General features: G+C 49.5%; 1 protein-coding gene across 2 annotated transcripts in view; it reads left to right on the top strand.

Moving 5' to 3' along the window:
- Positions 1-2008: 2008 nt before the first annotated feature.
- Positions 2009-19156, top strand: part of LOC111141426 (histocompatibility minor 13) — a 41688-nt gene continuing 24540 nt past the window's right edge. For both annotated transcript variants that reach the window (XM_022493969.1, XM_022493968.1), the window contains exons 1-3: positions 2009-2289; positions 12518-12616; positions 17636-17718. In XM_022493969.1, coding sequence (XP_022349677.1) covers positions 2107-2289; positions 12518-12616; positions 17636-17718 — 365 coding nt within the window. In that variant the 5' untranslated portion in view covers positions 2009-2106. The remainder of the gene's footprint in view (positions 2290-12517; positions 12617-17635; positions 17719-19156) is intronic.

The following is a 19156-nucleotide window of genomic DNA, read 5'->3' as shown; positions in this document are numbered from 1 at the left end:
TAGTTCAGTGTCTGGCACATACTAGGCAAACAACTCTTTCTTTCTTTCTTTCTTTTTTTTTTTTTAATGTAGGCTCCAGGGGCACCTGGGTGGCCCAGTGGGTTAAAGTGTCTGCCTTCGGCTCAGGTCATGATCCCAAGGTCCTGGGATCAAGCCCCACGTCGGGCTCTCTGCTCTGTGGGGAGTCTGCTTCCTCCTCTCTCTCTGCCTGCTTCTCTGCCTACTTGTGATCTCTGTCAAATTAAAAAAAAAAAAAATGTAGGCTCCATGCCCAACATAGAGCTCAATGTGGGGCTTGAACTCACAACCCTGAGATTGAGAGCTGAGCTGAGATTAAGAGTCAGACGTTTAACCAACTGAGCCATCCAGGTGACCCCAAACAACCTATTATTCAAACTCTTATAGTCTGGGGCACCTGGGTGGCTCAGTCACTTAAGTGACTTGACTCTTGTTTTCGGCCAAGGTCATGATCCCAGGATTGTGAGATTGAACCACACATGGAGGCCTCCTTTGGTCTCCTTGTTGGATGTGGAACCCACTTAAGATGTTCTTTCTCAGGGCGCCTGGGTGGCTCAGTTGTTAAGCGTCTGGCTACAGCTCAGGTCATGATCATGTGGTCCTAGGATAGGACCCACATTGGTCTCCCTGCTCATCAGGAAGCCTGCTTCTCCCTCTCCCACTCCCCCTGCTTGTGTTCCCCATCTCACTGTGTCTCTCTCCATCAAATAAATAAATAAAATCTTAAAAAAATAAAAAGGTGCTCTTTCTCCCTCTCCCTCTGTCCTTTCCCTCTAAAAACAAAAACAAAATAGAACTCTTTTAGTCTGACTACTTATCTTTGTCTGCCCTCACCATGACTCCCATGCTCCAAACCCACCTCCCCACCTGTCAAGCTTGGACCAGGACATGTGATTTTATACCATCTGTGTCATTTATCAACTCATTGCGTCTCAGCTCTAAATCCACTCTTTTTGCCTCTCTGTATTAATGGAGCTGGGCCTTCTAAGCAGTTCTCCTTTTCCAGCTCACATAGTTAAGCTTTTTCACTACAAGGTACTAAAGGCATATTGGAGGGGGAATGGACCTTCCTTTCCAGGTTTCCGGTTGGCTTACTTCCTGGGTTCTTGGAGAGCATGATTTTTTCCTCCACTACTTGGCCCAAAATTTCTCCAGTGCCTGGTGTCTGCACGGTGCAAATTTCTCAGTTTGCCGACCACATACTTCCTCCAGCTTGTAACTAGGGTAGCAGTTGCATAGCCAGGAGCCCCAGACAGCATGGGTCTGTGCCCAAATTCAGGTTACTCCTGCCCACACCTTCTCCTCAGCCTTACACACCTATACACTGGAAACTCCCCAGGACTTCCCATCTGCATAGCCAACCCCCTGATTTTTGTCCCCTGGCCCAAGCTAAATCCAGAAGTGGACTAGATTCCTAGAGAGGGAGGTCTGTCTGAATTATTTATGTCCATTAACATACTATAGAATACATAAGTACATACGAATATCTTACAGACTCCATATTTTTATTTATTTTCTTCATTTTATTGTTTTCCCAACCCCTTCCCCTACCACCGCGCTAAAAGTGAAAGCTTCACGAGTAAAGGGACGGACTTTTGCCTGTATTGTTCCTCTCTGTGTCCCCAGAGCCTGGGGCAGCGTCTGACTTATAATGGGATACTCAAATTTTTAAAGAGTGAAGGAACAATTAAATATTGGATGGATCACGCATGAATGAACAAATTCTGAGTTATCAGGATGAGGTCTTGTGGAAAAAGGAAAAGGCGATTGAGGAAGTCGTCTGGGACCGGGGTATGGGATCCTCAGGTCTCCCTTCGGATGGATGCCCAGCACAGCGGTCTCAGGGTTCCTTTCCCGACCCATTGCGAGTTGCTTAGCAACTGGTCGCCCGGCCCTCCGCTACCATTAGACGGCGCGCGGGCGGGGAGACGTGAACGCGCACGCGTGCGCGGCGCGGACCGGCGAGGGCAGCACGTCACTTCCTGTTTCTTTAAGGGAACGTGGCTTTTCCCCGCAGCGCCCGTCTTAGCGTCTGCGTCTCCGCTGCGGCGGCAGGAGCTGGAGTCGGACCCCGAGCGCAGTGTCGCCATGGACTCGGCCCTCAGCGACCCGCACAACGGCAGCGCGGAGGCAGGCGGCGCAGCCAACGGCACGACGCGGCCGCCTTCCACGCCCGAGGGCATCGCGCTGGCCTACGGCAGCCTCCTGCTCATGGCGCTGCTGCCCATCTTCTTCGGGGCCCTGCGCTCGGTGCGCTGCGCCCGCGGCAAGGTAGGGTCGGAGGCAAAACCGCGCGCGCTTTCCGTCTCCCACCTGGGACACGACTGACACGGACCCCCCCTCCCGCCCTTGGCGGAACAGACACTTCTCCCCAGACCCTGACCCTTCACGGCATGGATCGCCACCGCGTCCCCATCCCGAGACCATATCCGGGACCTGGCCCTGGGTGCTCCGGGATCTGACACCCCTCACAGGGACCGGCTTTTGCCCCCGCTCGGACCCTGACATATCCCTGCCTCTGTCCGTCATGCTGCAAACACTGTCAGCCTCACACCGGGATTCGGGCAGTGTATTATTCTGAGCCTGCTGGACCCAGCGAGGCCGGCCCCACCCTCTGCTCTGGCTGCTTATCCCATATGGGGCACCTCTTCTTGGGTTCTGGGTCAACCCCCGTCTGAACCTGATGGGGCGCTGGTCCTGACAACTGAGTGGTACAGTCCCCTGTCATTCCTCCATTCGGAACCCTGCCTCATCCACCCTAGGGCAAATTCTGGCATCCTGAAACTGTGACACCTGTCTAGCTAGAATCTGTGACCCATAATGTACTCTTCTAAAACCTCCAGATCAGGCCCTTGAGCCGCCTCAAAAAAAATTAAACCAAGGATATAGTCACAGCTCAGGCACCAGTTTTTGGCTTCACTTCTCAGACCAGTTTCACTCAACCAGCCCCTCAGAACCTGGCACCACAGTGCCTCTCTTTTTAACCAAGCATAGACCCCTTCTTTTGCTGGTTTGGTCTTCCTGACTGGTAGACACTCCCAGTCTTGGACCTGTCCTAGCCTGAGCCCAGACCCTGTTCCCAACTCCTCACCCTGTTCCCACCCCCCAGACCCTGACCCTACCTTGAAGTAGCTTTTCTCTCTGTGCTCCCTAAGACAGTCCCTCCACCAAATTGAGCTCACCTACTGAGCTGCTGTTGGGCTCCCTTATGAGACCAGGCCAGACCCATTCCTGATCGTCCTCAACATATGTCCCATTGGACACCTAGAAGGACCCCATCATCTCCCCCTCTCTCCATCTTCTTCCCTATTAAGCCTTCTCCAGCCCCTTGAACCGATTGCTTCTCACTTCCTGGCACCCTCTCCCCTCCTAATCTGTAGCTCCTCCCCCACCAAAACCTGAAGCTGAACCTAAGCGGAAGCTGTCTTACCCGAAGAGGGCAGGTCCGCAAGGCAGCTGCCACTTTTGAAACTGCTCAAGTGTGGCTTTTCAAACCATTACACAACTTGAGGTCTACCACCTTCCTTACCCAAGATCAGAGAACTCTCTGTTGGGAACTCTCTGTTGGGTCCTTCTTTGGGCAGACACAAAGGGAAATAGTCAGGGCTTAGATGGCCCTACTTGCCTTTCCATTCCAACTCTTTTTTTTTTTTTTTTAAGTTTTTTTTTTCCCCAAAGATTTTATTTATTTATTTGACAGACAGAGAGAGATCACAAGTAGGCAGAGAGAGGAGGGAAGCAGGCTCCCCGCTGAGCAGAGAGCCCGACGCGGGGCTCGATCCCAGGACCCTGAGATCATGACCTGAGCCGAAGGCAGAGGCTTAACCCACTGAGCCACTCAGGCACCCCCCATTCTGCCTCTTCTAAGCAGGGTTCAGGCGTCTGACTTTTACTTTCTGCTGAGATCGTGATCTCGATCTTGTGAGATCGAGCCCTGCGTCCATCTTTGCGACGAGTATGGAATCTGCTTGGGGTTCTCTCCCTCTCTGCCCCTCCTGCTCATGCTTGTGCACTTTCTCTCTTCCTCTGTTTTCGCTCTCAAATAAATAAATCTTTTTTTTAAAGATTTTATTTATTTATTTGACAGAGAGTGAGAGAGACAGAGAGGGAATACAAGCAGAGGAAGCGGGAGAGGGAGAAACAGGCTTCCCACGGAGCAGGGAGCCCGATGTGGGGCTCAGTCCCAGGACCCTGTGATCATGACCTGAACCGAAGGCAGATGCTTAATGATGGAGCCACCCAGGCACCCCTCAAATAAATAAATCTTTAAAGAAAAAAGATAGCTGAAGAGTTGGCCAAAGCTCTGGTGTGGTGGGAACAGAGGGTGTGCATAGAAGAGAGCGCTCCGTCCACCATGGCCTCTAGAATACCTTGCCCACCGTCTCCTGCAGCTGCGTGAAACTGCAGACAGCTAGACCCACCACCAATAACCAGGATGTTCTGCCTGAACAAAGCCTTCACCATCTTTGGTTCTCCCAGCAACTGAATGTTACAGATGGAACCAGTTTTATTTTCCCTGTCTTATGGAGAAAGAAACTGAGGGTCAAAGAAATGACTACTCTTGATCCCTCTGCCAAGAAAGGGCAGAACTAGGTGTTGCTAAACCTAATCCAAGGCTGTCCTTGATAGATGTGCCTCTAAAGACCCACGCAAGTGGCATTTGGGCCTGGGGGCGGGGGGAAGCCAGCAACTCCCTTTTTCTACCCTGAGTCATGTTTCCCAGTCATGTGGCAAGGAGAGAGAAAAGTTAGTGTGGGGGCCCAGGAGTTTTGATTTCCCACCAGTGTTAGACCTTAAAGCCAGCTGAGGGAGGGCATGTGAGGACAGAATTATCTCTGGAGCCAAGTTGTCCATAACAGGCAGGGCAAATTGTGAAATCATGGAGAGAAGAAGGTGGAGCATCCAGGAGTGTGTTGGGAAGAAGTAGCTGTGGGAGGTGCAGTCTTAGAGGGGTGCCCATCCCTCTCAGAGACCTGTGTTCCCAGAAGGGAGCAAATCCCAACCCAGGCAATAGCTGGGGATCAGATTACTTCAAAGGCCCTTGGCCTGTAACTCAGAGGAGCCCCTCAGCCAACTGGACTGGGCTTCTGCTCTGTGCCAGGCCCTGGGCTGGGTACCAGGGGTGCTGGGACAACAAATGCCAGGCCTTGTCTTCCCAGAGCTCAGTGCCCCACGGAGAAACAGCTGTGTAAGCCGCCAACTAAACCGAATCCTGATATACCTTCCAGAGGAGGCCGCAGCTGCCTTTGCAAAGATGGGTGAAAGTTCAGCAGGCAGAACAGGAGAGAGGGAGGCATGGCTTTGCAGGGTGCATTCAGAGGGGCAGCGAGCAGTGGGATGCGAGCCCCCGGGGCAGGGCCGTGGAGGCCATAACAGAAAGATGTTCAGGCAGCCTGCAGCCTTTCTGCATGATACAATCCTGAAGGCAACACAGTAGTTCATCATCATAGCTACAAAATGACCACACACTTGTAAAAAAAAAAAAAAAAAAAATTGCAAGCCATGCAGAAGTATAAAGGAAAAGCCTCCTCAGTACCATTCCTTGAAGGAACCCAGTTAGCTCTTTGGTGTGTAATCTTCCAGAACTTTTCTATGTATATATAAATGTGTGTGTGCCTGTGTGTATACACAGATGTAAATTTATTTTTATAGCAGTGGGATTTTATAGTACATACTGCTCTGCAGTTTGACATGGGTTTTGTTTGTTTGTTTTAACGCTGTGACACGCTGTGTCATTTTCCTGTCCATATCTGCAGATCTGCCTCATTATTTTGTGTCAGGGAGGGTAAGTAACACATGCCTGTGGTATAGAAGTCCAGAGGTGCAGAGGGCATCACGAAGCCTCCGTCCCACCCAGCTACCCAGCTTCCCTCCCCAGAGGCACCCCCTGTTACCTGTTTCTTGGATATCCAAGAAATTCTGTGCCTTTACAAATAAATAAGCATATGCTTTCCCTGCATTTTTGCAGTATAACTTACATTTTGTTATAAATCCACTTTTTGGCCCCTGGCTATTTTCACCAAGTATATGTTGGAGATCAGTGTATCTGTGCGTACAGAGTGGTCATGTTCTTCGGCAGCTCTGTGGGATCCAGCCTGTGCCCCACAATTTGTTTAGAGCACTGGTCTCAGAGTATGATCACTGGACCAGCAGCAGCGGCCACAGCCTCACCTGGGGACTGGTTCGAAATGCAGATTCTGAGTTAGAGACTCAAGGTGGGCCTGGCAGTCTGTTTTCACAAGCCCTCCTGACAATTCTTCTGGGTGTTCATGTGAGAACCTCCGATTTAGAGTTCTCCACGGGTTGTTCAGATGGGTGTCAGTCTTTTGCTATGACAAGCCATGCTGAAATTCATCTCCTTATATGTTTGTTGCTTCACACTTGTTTGTATTTGTAGGATTATTTTTTTAATTGATTTGCGGGGTCAAAGGCCATGTGCATGTTTGATTTAGATGGATCTTACCAAATTACGCACCCTAGAGGTTGTATAAGTTTATATGCCCACCAGCAGTGACCTCAGTTCCTGTGTAATGGCTGCGCAGCAGTCCAGTCCCAGGGCTTTCTGAGCCAGACTGAGGGATCCAGTCAGGTCTAGGCTTCACAAAGAGCTCCTGGTAGAGTCAGTGATGGGCGGGAGGGAGAAAAGGAAGGAGGCTGGTGAGGTGGTCGCCGTGAAGACTGCAGTGGGGCACAGGATTTGGTTGGGGGAGGTGCCAGTTTGAGTTCTAGAAATGCTTAGGAAGCAGAGTCATGGTGAGGTGAGTGAGTGAATGTGGTGGAAAGAGGAGGAGACCCTGGGGTCTCCAGCTGGGGTGAAATGAACAGAATGGTCCACAAGTCCCAGATCATTTCTAGGACATGGCCTGGAAGCAGCACTCCCAGAGCTTGGGCCGAGCCAATGACTCGAAGCCGGGCATCTGTCTTCCCTTGATGCTTTTGCTTCCGCCCTGATAACTGAACATCCACAATGTCACTGGAAGCTAAATTTATTTCGGCTATTTGTGTCAGCTTCTCTCTCTTTCTCTCTCTCTCTCTCTCTCTCTCTCTCACACACATACAAACACACACACACACACACACACACACACTCAGACACTCTTTCTCTCTCACTAATTACGTTTTGTGTTTTGGGAGCTATTGCATTTGCTTAAGAGCATTTGGCTTGAAAACCCACATCAAATTGGTAGAGAATCCTAACAACTTTTTATATTTTTGTAACAACAAAGATTAACTGTTTGGGGGTGGGGGTTGTTTGTGAGGGGAGGAGCAGAGCGAGAGAGAATCTTAAACAGGCTCCATGCCCAGTGCAGAGCCCAACATGGGGCTCCATCTCATGGTCATGACCTGAGCCAAAATCAAGAGTCAGATGCTTAACCAGCTGAGCCACCCAGGCACCCCAAAGGTTGATTGTTACATTGTCACAAGCTCCCTGAGCATCTTGTCACAACTTGCTAGCACAAATTTCCAAGTAGGAAAGGTAGAGGTCATCTAGGAAGTAGTGGCTAAGAGTTGAGACACTGGGGGGCACCTGGATGGCTCAGTGGGTTAAAGCCTCTGTCTTCAGCTCAGGTCATGATCTCAGGGTCCTGGGATCGAGCCCTGCATCGGGCTCTCTGCTCAGCAGGGAGCCTGCTTCCTCCTCTCTCTCTGCCTGCCTCTGCCTACTTGTGATCTGTCTGTCAAATAAATAAACAAAATCTTTAAAAAAAAAAAAAAAAGAGTTGGGTGGGACACTGGAACCAGATTGCCTGTGTTTGGATCCAGGCTCCACCACTCACCAGCTGTGTGACCTTAAGCAAGTTACTTTACCTCCCTGAGCTTCAGTTTCCTCATCTGTAAAGGGGAGCTTTTAAAAATACCTGCTTCAGGACGCCTGGGTGGCTCAGTTGGTTGGGCAGCTGCCTTCGGCTCGGGTCATGATCCCGGTGTCCTCGGATCGAGTCCCGCGTCGGGCTCCTTGCTCCGCGGGGAGCCTGCTTCTCCCTCTGATTCTGCCTGCCACTCTGTCTGCCTGTGCTCGCTCTCTCTCTCTCTCTGACAAATAAATAAATAAAATCTTTAAAAATAAATAAATAAAAATACCTGCTTCACAGAGTTTTTGTGAGGATGAAATCACATATAGCACCTAGAGCAGGGCTTCGCACATAAAACGCTCTCTGTAAGTGTTACCTTTATTACTGTTACTGTCAGATTTCCAATCTCGCATTCTGACTCAGCATGGCAGCATGGATATTTACACAGTCACCATGGAGAAGCCAGAGTCCTTTGTATAGTGGGATGTGTGTCCAACCTTGGCTTGTCATCAAGTAATTTTAAGCTTCTTTCTACCCAGGATACAGGGCTGAATTGAAAGGAATATGTGGGGGACACCTGGGTGGCTCATTCGGTTAAGCATCTGCCTTCGGCTCAGGTCATGATCCCAGGGTCCTGGGATCAAGTCCCACATCGGGCTCCCTGCTCAGTGGGGAGTCTGCTTCTCCCTCTGCCTCCTGCTCCTCCTGCTTGTGCTTGCTCGCTCTTTCTCTGACAAATGAATAAATAAAATCTTTTTCTTACAGATTTTATTTATTTATTTGTCAGACAGAGATCACAAGTAGGCAGAGAGAGAGGAAGGGAAACAGGCTCTCCGCTGAGCAGAGAGTCGATGCGGGGCTCGATCCCAGGACCCTGGGATCATGACCTGAGCTGAAGGCAGAGGCTTTAACCCACTTAGCCAGCCAGACGCCTCTGAATAAATAAAATCTTTTTAAAAAGCGGGGGGGTGGGGGGAGGAAAGGAAGAAAGGAATATGTGGAAATGAGCCCTAACGCTGGTTTGTAGGTGAGACCAGAATCCCCTGTGCTCTACAACTGCAGGTCCCTCTGCCTCCTGTTTCCCTGCCTTGTACACAAAGGGAATTCCTCAACTGTGTATATATTTGGCTCCTACACCCTACCAGAACCCATGCTTGACCTTCAAGGCTTTGCCTAAGTACCATCTGCTTTCTTGTGATTCTTTATATACCACTACTACTACTACTACTACTACTTATAATAATACAGAGTCTAGACAGCTCATGTGACAGCTCAAGGCACAATACTAAGTATTTCCAATGCAAAATTCATAGAATCCTGGGGCGCCTGAGTGGCTCAGTTGGTTAAGCGTCTGCCCTAAGCTCAGGTCATGGTCTCAACATCCTGGGATCAAGCCCCGCATTGGGCTCCCTGCTCAGTGTTGAGTCTGCTTCTCCCTCTCCCTCTGTCTCTCCCCCAACCCTGGCTTGTGCACATACACTCTCTCTCTCTCTCTCTCAAATAAATAAATAAAAATCTTAAAAAAAAAAAAAGTCATAGAATCCTGAAATTCACCATACAGCTGAGGAGATTGAGGCTCTGAGAGAAAGAAATAACATTCCTGGGCCCCACAGCTGGAAAGAGGCAGAGCTGGACATCACTTTCTGGCATCAGAGCCCTATCCCACCCATTTGGCACTCAGGCTGGGTATCGCAGCCATATATGTCTTGTTTTGTCATGTGTCACGCTGTATCGTGGTGTTCTCTCTGCATGTCAGGGTCTTGGCCTGCCTGCCTGTGGACTCTGAGATGAATAACTGTCTAATTTACGTTCGGGCCTCTGCTCCTGCTAGAGGGACATACATTGAACTTGTGGAGGTACACAGAGGGGTGGGGAAATTTTCCTCAGCCCCACAGCACACTGCTGCCAAAAGGGAGGTGAGTCAGTACTGCTCACCCACCCCACCCCTTCCTCCCAGCAGAGCTGCCCCTGGGTACTCCAAAAAGGAGGGTCTCCCTCCCGGCCACCTCAGTCAGGCACATGCTGGGGTTTGGTGAAACGCCTCCCCACTCCCCCTCTCCCTGACAGTCCCAGCTCCTCATACACAGTTACAGCACTTTATACTTTGCCAGGCTGTTCTGCATCCCATATCTCATTTAGTTGAAATCTCTCGGCCCTTTTAGAGGTAAATAAAGCTAGAGACTGTGATCCTGTTTGACAGAGGAGTAAACTGAGACTCCGAGAGCAAAGGATGTGCCTCAGTCACCCAGCAAGCCATTTACTAGAGCACTGAATGCCTTTATCATACTTTTTTTTTTTTATAAATTTTTATTTATTTGACAGAGATCACAAGTATGCAGAGAGGCAGGCAGAGAGAGAGAGGGAAAGCAGGCTCGCTGAGCAGAGAGCCTGACGTGGGGCTTGATTCCAGGACTCTGGGATCATGGCCTGAGCCGAAGGCAGACGGTTAACCCACTGAGCCACTCAGGTGCCCTGCCTTTATCAAACTTTATGTGTATTGTTCGCATGCGTGTGAATTTTATCTGTAGGAAAAATTCCCTGAAGTGGAAGTGCTTGGTCAAAGGTGTATGCACTTGTGATTTTGACAGATACTGTCAGTGTGCTCTCTGCAGGAAGACCGATTTTACCCTCCTGGAGGTACCAAGGGTCAGCACCTGTTTCCCTGTAGCCTCACCAACTCAGTCTGTTACCCAGTGGGGACTTCTGCCATTCTGACAGATGAAAACTGGAATCTCAGTGCACTTCACTTCGAGCTCCTCTTATTAAAAGTGAGGGTGGAAAGAAAGAAAAAAAAAGAGTGAGGATAACATTTTTTTCCTGTGAATAAGAGCTTTTTGTGGTTCCTGCTCTTTGAACCTTCTCGGTGCCCTTGGGCACATGTAAATTGCAGTTTGGTGCATCTGCTGTGTTGCCCTCCCCAAAAGGCTGGACCATTTTGCACTATAACCAACAGTGTGTGCACATCCCAGCCCTATTTTGTGGCCATTGCATGGGCTTACTGCTCTCTGCCCTGTCTCCTTCCCTTTCTGCAGTTTTCCTTCCATTGTTGGGCAGAAGGTCTGCCTGACCCGAAATCTGCCCTCGCCAGGCAGCTTCCCCTTGAGCATGTTTTGTCCTGTTGGTTTTTAAGAGGCAACCGTGAGCCAAAAAAATTAATGAGACTCTGCAGCTGAACATGATCCCTTGTCCCCGGGGTGCTGGTGCCTTATTCACAGGATAGACGTGGTGATGGTAGAATCTTAGGCATTGAGATGAGCCTGTGGAGAGAGAACTTGACTTTGACTTGAGCAGAAGTCTCATCTGGTATTACCTCTGGTAGCTAGGATATAAAGTGCAATAGACATACAAAGTGCAGGGAGAATTGCAGTGGGAGAGGAGGCTTAGCCAGTGGGCAATCTGGAAATGCTTCATGGCAGTGACATTGGCAAAGGTCCTTGATGACTGTGTTCTGCTTAGCTGAGAGGGCACGGAGAGAGCATGATGATCTTGAAAGCTTTCAACTTTGTGTTTTTTAATGTAAATTTAAACCAGAATTATACTGCCACTGGTGGATTCTCATTAGAAAGTTTTCTGGCGGGTGCCTGGGTGGCTCAGTCGGTTAAGCTTCTGCCTTTGGCTCAGGTCATGATCTCGGGGTCCTGGGGTTGAGGCCCACATCGGGCTGTCTGCTCAGCGGGGAGCCTGCTTCCCCCTCTCTCTCTGCCTGCCTTTCTGCCTACTTGTGATTTCTCTCTCTGTCAAATAAATAAATAAAATCTTAAAAAAAAGGAAGAAAGTAAGTAAGTAAGTTTTCTGGGAGGGGCGGTTTATTCAGTCAGTTAAGTGTCTGTCTTCGGCTCAGGTAATGATCACGGGGTCCTGGGATCGAGCCCCACATCGGGCTCCCTGCTTGGCGGGAAGCCTGCTTCTCCCTCTCCCACTCCCCCTGCTTGTGTTCCCTCTCTCGCTGTGTCTCTCTGTCAAATAAATAAATAAAATCCTTTTAAAAAAAAAGTTTTCTGGCTGGAATTCTATGAAGTTGATAAAATCCCTATTCTGTGCTGTTGCTCCACTCCCATTTTTTTCTTTTTTTAAAGTACTGAAATTATTTTGACTACATCCGGGTTTTTTCATGTAAGTATTTATCCTCTGTCGTGTCTTTACCCAAAGCACATTGTCGCCAACTGTAGCATCTGCCATTGTGGATTTAATTGTGGCTTTTACTCTTACCGGATTCAGTTTCCCCAGTCAAATTTCTTAAGTGTAAGTTTTGTCAAGATTTGCTTCTCCTTGCAGTTGGCGTCTGCCGTGTACAGTTTCAATTGCTGTCCGTTTTATCAGTTGTTGGGTTGTTTCTACTCAGACCTATTGAATAACAAATTCATCGTGTTTGCCTGGTAGCTAATCCATAAGGAAACCGGGAATAGTTCTCATGAGGTCTAGGACTGCTCTGTTGTCAGAGTATCCAAGGTTTTCTCTCAATTATTTCATGCCATAACTGCCTCTGCCATCACTCTTGTCCCCAGATATGCCACACATGCACTGCTGGGGCCCAGATGGCCCTCGTGCAAAATGGCAGGGTGAAGTATCTTGTCCCAGGGTGGGCAAAGGGAATCGCATTGCCAAAGCCTGGGGTCGGAAAGATGTGGTGGAAGGATGAATGAGCCGCAGCCCCAGAGGCCAAAACTGCACCACCGACTCACAGGCACCTTTCTTGTCTGCTCTAGAACGCCTCGGACATGCCGGAGACTATCACCAGCCGGGACGCCGCCCGCTTCCCCATCATTGCCAGCTGCACACTCTTGGGGCTCTATCTCTTTTTCAAAGTAAGTCCTTTGCCACCCGTTGTGTTATTTGGTTTAAATAACTTTGTTTTGTTTTGTTTTTCCCATCACAGGAGATATGCATGTTCATTTGTAGAAAATAAAGAAACAAGGTGGAAAAAAAAGTCCTAATAATTCACCTCTAGACTGACTGCCAACACAGAGATAACCACCGATGGCGTTTAGGACTCTTTCCCATAGTCATTATTTCTTTTCTCTGTGTGGCTTTTTTGTTTTGTTTTCATGATACCATTTTGGTTTGCACTGTACTGTTTATGCTGGGACGGGGTATAGCTTGTGTCTCCAATGCGCCTCTACCATACTAATTGCCTTTTTTTTTTCTTTAATTTACCGAGGTTTATTTTCCCAATAAAAGTTACACAGGCTCAGTGTTGAAAACGTGGAAAACACAGAAAAGTAAAAAGGGGAAAACAGCAGTCATCCAAAACCCCACTACCAGAGACAATCACAGATTCCCTTTGGAGGTGTGTCCTTGCGCTGTTTTCCCGGTGCATGGTTTCTCCGTAGCTGTGGCCACGTGGCGTACTCAGTTTTGTAGCTGCTGCTTTCACTCCCCATTAATAACATCATAAGCATTCTCTCATGTTAACTGCAAACTCTTCTGAAGCTTTTCCTTTTTTCTTCTTCTTCTTTTTTTTTTTTTTTTTTTTTTTTTTTTTTTTTTTTTTTTTTTTTTACTATAACACATACTATTTTCTGATTATGGAAGTAAGATATGCAGAAAACTTTTAAAGAGTGGGCGAAAAATACGCAGAGGTAACAGTCACTATTAACGTTTGGGCATGTCTCCTTTCAGGCTTTTAATAAGCATGCTTTTCTCATAAATATGATCCTATCCTAGCTGTAGTGTTGTGTCCTGTGTTTTTGCAGTCGTGCCTCACAAGCGCTTTTTCCCTGGTCACTGAAAAGCTCTCAAGGACGACTTTTAATTCACGTGTTAAAAACACAGGTAGATGGTGAAAAAAAAACATTTTCGGTCTAAGGGAAGACGTAAATGAGCCATAATCTTCTCCCCAGTGTAGTCTCTCCTGGATCTTCTGCGTAGATCTACGTTTATGTTAAAATTTAAAAACAAATGTATGTGTGAGATACAGGGTGTTTACCGTAGAGATATTTTTCTATCCGTGCAGTCACGTCTGCCTCATTAATCTTAACACCTGCCTGTAGCTCTGTTTTACGGCTGCGCCTCTGAGGGATGTCTGGTGCTGGGATGTCACAGCGGTGCTGCTGCGAGTGCCAGCCCCGGGGTACAGGATCTCGGCCTGGGCACGTGTGTTCAAGTGTATTTGCAGTAGGAGGAACAGGTCACGTAGCATCTCCATTTGTAGTTTGAACAGATAGTTCCAAATCCCCGCGAAAGATGGCACCCTTTTCCATTTCCCCTGATCGGGAGCAGTGGGCTGGCTGCCTTGACTCTCACCAGCGTGGGGTGGCATCAGAATTCCTCATCTTTGCCAGTCTGTGAGCGAGTCCACGACGTAATATTTAACACCTGCTTCCTGTCCCATCGTTCCCTCGTTGTTGGATCAGAACTATGCTGCTTAATGGTTTCAGAATCCCCCCACAGGCAGGTTGACCACAGCTCACCTCCAGCACCCCCCCCCCCCCCACTTTAAACAAGAGAAGCCATTCTGGTTTTTACTCTTACAAACCAGCGTGCATCAAGTAACATTAGGTATTCACGGATTTTTTTTTTTTTCCTGGACCTTGGGTGAAGAGTTGGATTTATTCCATGCTTCGATTCATAGCATCCCGTCATCAGTCCATGCCAGGCGCCCCTCCACCCCTAGTGCCCGCCTCCATGTCCCACCTCCATGTCCCTGTCCACAAGAAACACCTGCTCTGATGCATTTGCTTTGTCTTCAGATGTGTGTCTCCTTATAAAACGTATGGTGTTGGTCTGTCTGTGTCTACTGAGAGTCCAGCTTCCATAAACAGAGCTGTGCGGTGCATCTCCCTCTGTATGCCTTTTCTCTCCCCTGTACTTTTGAGATCCCTCTGGGGCCGTCTGCACATCTGGCCCATTGCCTCCAGCTTAGCTTTTGGCAGAGATTTCTCAGGTCTCTGCTGTGCTGAGTGCCAGGGATACATCCGCAGGCCCTTGCCTCAAGACCCTCTAACATTTTTAGTACTTAGGATTCTTTCCTTCAGCTAGGTTCCCTCAGAAAGAAATTTCTGGCAGTGGAGGGTAGGAGCAATTTTTCTTTAAGCCACTGGATGCTCAGCCTGTCCCCCACTGCAGGCAGGTAAGCCCCAGCCTGCCATGCACCAGAGGACACAGCATACCTCTTGCTCATGTCTCTAGAGGGTCCACACTGGGATTTCTGAGAGGCAGCCACCTGGACAACACAGCCAACAGATTCCTCCCAAACTCCAGGCTGGTGGCTTGTGAATTGGTTTTCCGAATGGTGGGATACCTCGGCCCCTTTCCTCCCCACCACCACGCGGGGTGGGATGTTTCTCAACGTTATAAAATGTATCTGATTCCACCTCATTTAAAACTGATTGCTCTGAGGCAGCATACAAAAATTATACGAGCAGCATAAGCATAAAAAAGTAAAGGAAGAAATTGGAGTGAAAGAGAAAATTAAAATAGGATTAAACAAAGCCTTGGGTGAGGACCATACCCCGAACCCAGGCCGTAAACTCGAAAGACATGTACTTTTGTCAGAGTGGCTCTGATATTGGTGTCGCTCTGAGCTTCTAGCAGCTAAAGCACAGAGAAAGCCAGGCTTGGTGAGACTGGGTGTACAGTCCATAGGCCACACAGTCCAGCCAACTCGCTGTAAGTTGCAGCCAGAGAGATGTTCCTAAGGGCCCAGGGGGAAGGAACACTACTGAGAGGTAGACCACATCATCATAAAACATGGCCCACGTGCCTATGAAGTATGTTCATAGGGCTTTTTCTTATGGTAGTCACATTCTAGGCCACTGCTTTGCTCATCCATCCATTCTGCAAACGTTTACTGAGTGTCTGCTGTATACAAGGCCCCGAGTGAGAAAAACTGACCATCCCTGCTCTCCAGGAGTCTTGTTAGTTGGTGGAGATGGACACCAGTCAGTCACATTGATAAATGTGAAGCTACAGTCCTGGGAAGTGCTGCAGAAGCAAGGCGTAGCAACAGGAAAGCACAGAAGAGCCCCCCAGCTAGCATGAACCTCTGCCCCTGCCCCACTCCCACCTCCAACAGCAGCACCTTCACCTACCTCACTGCTCAGCCAGCCACAAACCCGGGAGCCGCCCTCCCTGCACTTGCAGTCAAGGGCACCGTCTTCTGTCCGCCAGAGTCTGCAGTACCCTCCTCACCGGGCTGTCTGCTTCCACCCTCGCCCTGGGCAGTCTGTCTCCCACACAGCAGCACAGGAATCCTCTCAGGCCATCCAGTCATGTCACAGCCCTGCCCTTGGTCTCCAGTACTGGCCTGACTCACCAGAGGAATCTAGATTTTCTCATGGCCCTGTTGAGTCTCTCTGCCTCTCAACAGTCCCAGCCTCATCTCCTGACACCGGCCCCTTACTCTCTCAGCTGTAGGCTCACAGGCCCTGACTCTTCCCCACATACATAAGCAACATACCCACCTCAGGACCTTTGCACTCACCTTTCTCTCTGCCCCAAATGCTCCCCCCCTCGAATACCCTCACGGTGGCTCCCTCACTTTGTTAAGGTTCTATTCCTGAACAAGGTGAGTATCTTCCCATTGAGAAACTTTCACTGACCACCAGTCTAAAAGAGCAGCTCTCCCCTCTTCTATCTCTTTGCCCTGCTCTGCTTTTCTTCTGAGGACCCATCACCACTTGACAATATATTACATACGTGTATCTTTTGAGATTCTTTCTCTCTTGCTGGCACATAAACTCCATGGGGGCAGGGACTTCGATGCCTCATTTCTTGCTGTGTCCCCAGAGTTCACACGACGCCGTTAACATGGTAGACAGTCAATACTCGTGAGCTGAGTTAATGAGGGGTGGTTGTATCAAGGAAGGCTGCTCCGAGCTAAGAGTCGAAGAAAGAAGGGTGGGGAGAATGTCCAGGGCAGCAGAAGAGCGTGTGCACAGGCCAGCTGCCTAGTGGTGGGGCTGTGGCATAGACAGGGCCCTTGGAAAGGCTGGTGTGGCCCCAGTATGCTGTGAGCCACAGCTGAGAAGGTCTGCGGTGGCCTTCGCAGGGCCTGAGGCCCGGGGAGGGTGTGGGCCTTGAGCTTGTGAAGGCGAGGCTTTAAGCAGGGGAGCAGTGTGGGCAGACAGGCTTTAAACAGATTCTGTAATGGCCTCCTTGAGAGCACCCGGTGCCCCTGTGCCCCATACCACAGCACATGAATCCCCCCCAGCCAGGGACCCTCAGGAGAGCAAACTCAGGAAGGAGAGGATGACGGTGGAAGGAGATGGCAGAGCCTTCCCCAGAGTCCAGGATTCCCAGCAGTGACAGGCAGCTTTGGAGTATCACGAAAGAGAACATATCCTAGTTCCACTTGACAGTAAGACTGAGAAACAGCAGCAGGCAGGGTCTCCTGTCACAGCTTCTAGCCATCACCATGGGACGAGTCCTCCAGAAGACCATCATGTAGACGATGGGGCAGGGCACAAGCAACTTACAAGTAGCGTGCTTGGGGCCTTGGTAGCCACCGTAGGGGGCTCCCTAGATTTTTGAGCAGGGAGAAGGAAACTTGGAAGAGTGCATTCTGAGGCTCCCTTGGGGGGTTGCACTCAGGACTGTCCTCCCCCATGATTCCATGCCAGGACTCTGAGCACAGACATAGTATTGCCTGTCTCCAGATAATGGAGCTACCAGGCACACACAGACTCCGGGGGCCTGAGGTTCCTCCCTTTTCTTCTGTAGCCACAGAAGCTAGAAGGCCCCTAGCACTCTCTGAGATTCTTCCTCCCACCGTTCCCTAGCTGCAGAGGGATGAGACCAACCTTCAGAAGAGAAGCGGGGCCTCTGATTTCCCCTTAGCCACGAGCAACCCTGACTTCCTGTTTCTTTTTTTATTTCTGCCTCAGATATTCTCCCAGGAGTACATCAACCTCTTGCTGTCCATGTATTTCTTCGTGCTGGGGATCCTGGCCCTGTCCCACACCATCAGGTCAGAAGGCATCTCTGCAACATTTGAAGCAGCTTTCTCAGGAGCCAGTACAGGGTCCTGGATGAGAACATGACCTTTGGCGTCATTCAGAGCCAGGTTTGAATCCTGGCTGTACAACCCAAGGGCTTCTTTCCCCTGCAGTACAGCGTGGGTGAGCTAGAACAAGACCTGTAACCTCTGTGGCACAGTCCCCTCCCAGGGACTGACAAGAGTATCCAGGGGATGTTTCCCACCACCACAGTTGTTGGGAAGGTTAATCACATCATAGTACCGGGATGTCACTTGTCACGGTGCTGAGACGGGTAACAGCAACGCCACTTGCCAGGTGTTATAGGCTGCTGGCATCTCGTGGTAAGCCCGGCTTCTCACGCGTGATCTTGTTTCCTGCTGAGAGAGGGGCAGTAGAGTGAGAAGTTAGGAGTACAGCCTCTGGAATTTGATTACCTGAATTTGAATCCAGACTCTGCTACTTAATAGCCCTGTGACTTGGGGCAAGTCACTTAATCTCTCTGGCCTCAATTTCCTCAGCCGAATGTGGAGGGAAATAACCGAACCTTCCTCGTGGGTCATGGGAAAGCTTTTAGCCCAGTATCTGACACCTAATGTGTCCAATAACTATTAACTGTCGTCGTTGCTATTACTTCCTGTGCTAACCTGCCAGGTAACTTACAAGGTTAGCTTTTGCATTTATTTATTTATTTATTTATTTATTTGAGAGAGAGAGAGACAGAGACAGACAGAGACAGACAGCAAGAGAGGGAACACAAGCAGGGGGAGTGTGAGAAAGAGAAGCGATTTCCCGCTGAGCAGGGAGCCCGATGCAGGGCTCGATCCCAGGACCCCGGGATTATGACCCCAGCCAAAGGCAGACACTTAATGACTGAGCCACCCAGGCGCCCTTAGCTTTTGCTTTAAATCTTCTGTTATCTTTGGAAACTGAAGCTCAAAGAGATTAAGGAATTTGTCAAGATCGCACAATGGATAAGCAGCAGAGCCAAGATTCAAACCCAGGTCTGAGTGGCTCCAGAGCCATGTTCCCATTGCCACCTGCTCAGACAGGCACATGCTGTGTCTGTCCAGCGGGGATGAAGGACCTAGGCTGGGACCCTGAAGGAGTGCTGCTCTTCTGTCATGGACAGGCCAATTCTCCGTGTGTTGTAAACATTTGGCATTCCCTAGCCCTGTTTACTAAATGAGAGTTATGTCCCCAGCCTTCCCCCTAACTTGTGACTACAAAAGTTTCCCCGCCTGTTTCCATCTGGTCCCTTCAGGTAGATACAGTGTTGAGTTGAGAACCACTGACCATAAGGTGGCCAGTAGACTATGGAGGTTCCCAGAAGGAAGGAATGCAGCTAAAAGTCAGCCTTGAAGGGTGGGAAACCTGGAAGAGGCATGAAGGAGAGGGGAAAGCTAGGAGTAGAAGATCTGTGCACAGTGA

This window comes from Enhydra lutris, unplaced genomic scaffold (assembly GCF_002288905.1).
Source record: "Enhydra lutris kenyoni isolate GAN:26980312 unplaced genomic scaffold, ASM228890v2 scaffoldscaffold6, whole genome shotgun sequence".
Taxonomy (NCBI): Eukaryota; Metazoa; Chordata; class Mammalia; order Carnivora; family Mustelidae; genus Enhydra; species Enhydra lutris.
This window is presented reverse-complemented; position numbering and strand designations above follow the sequence as displayed.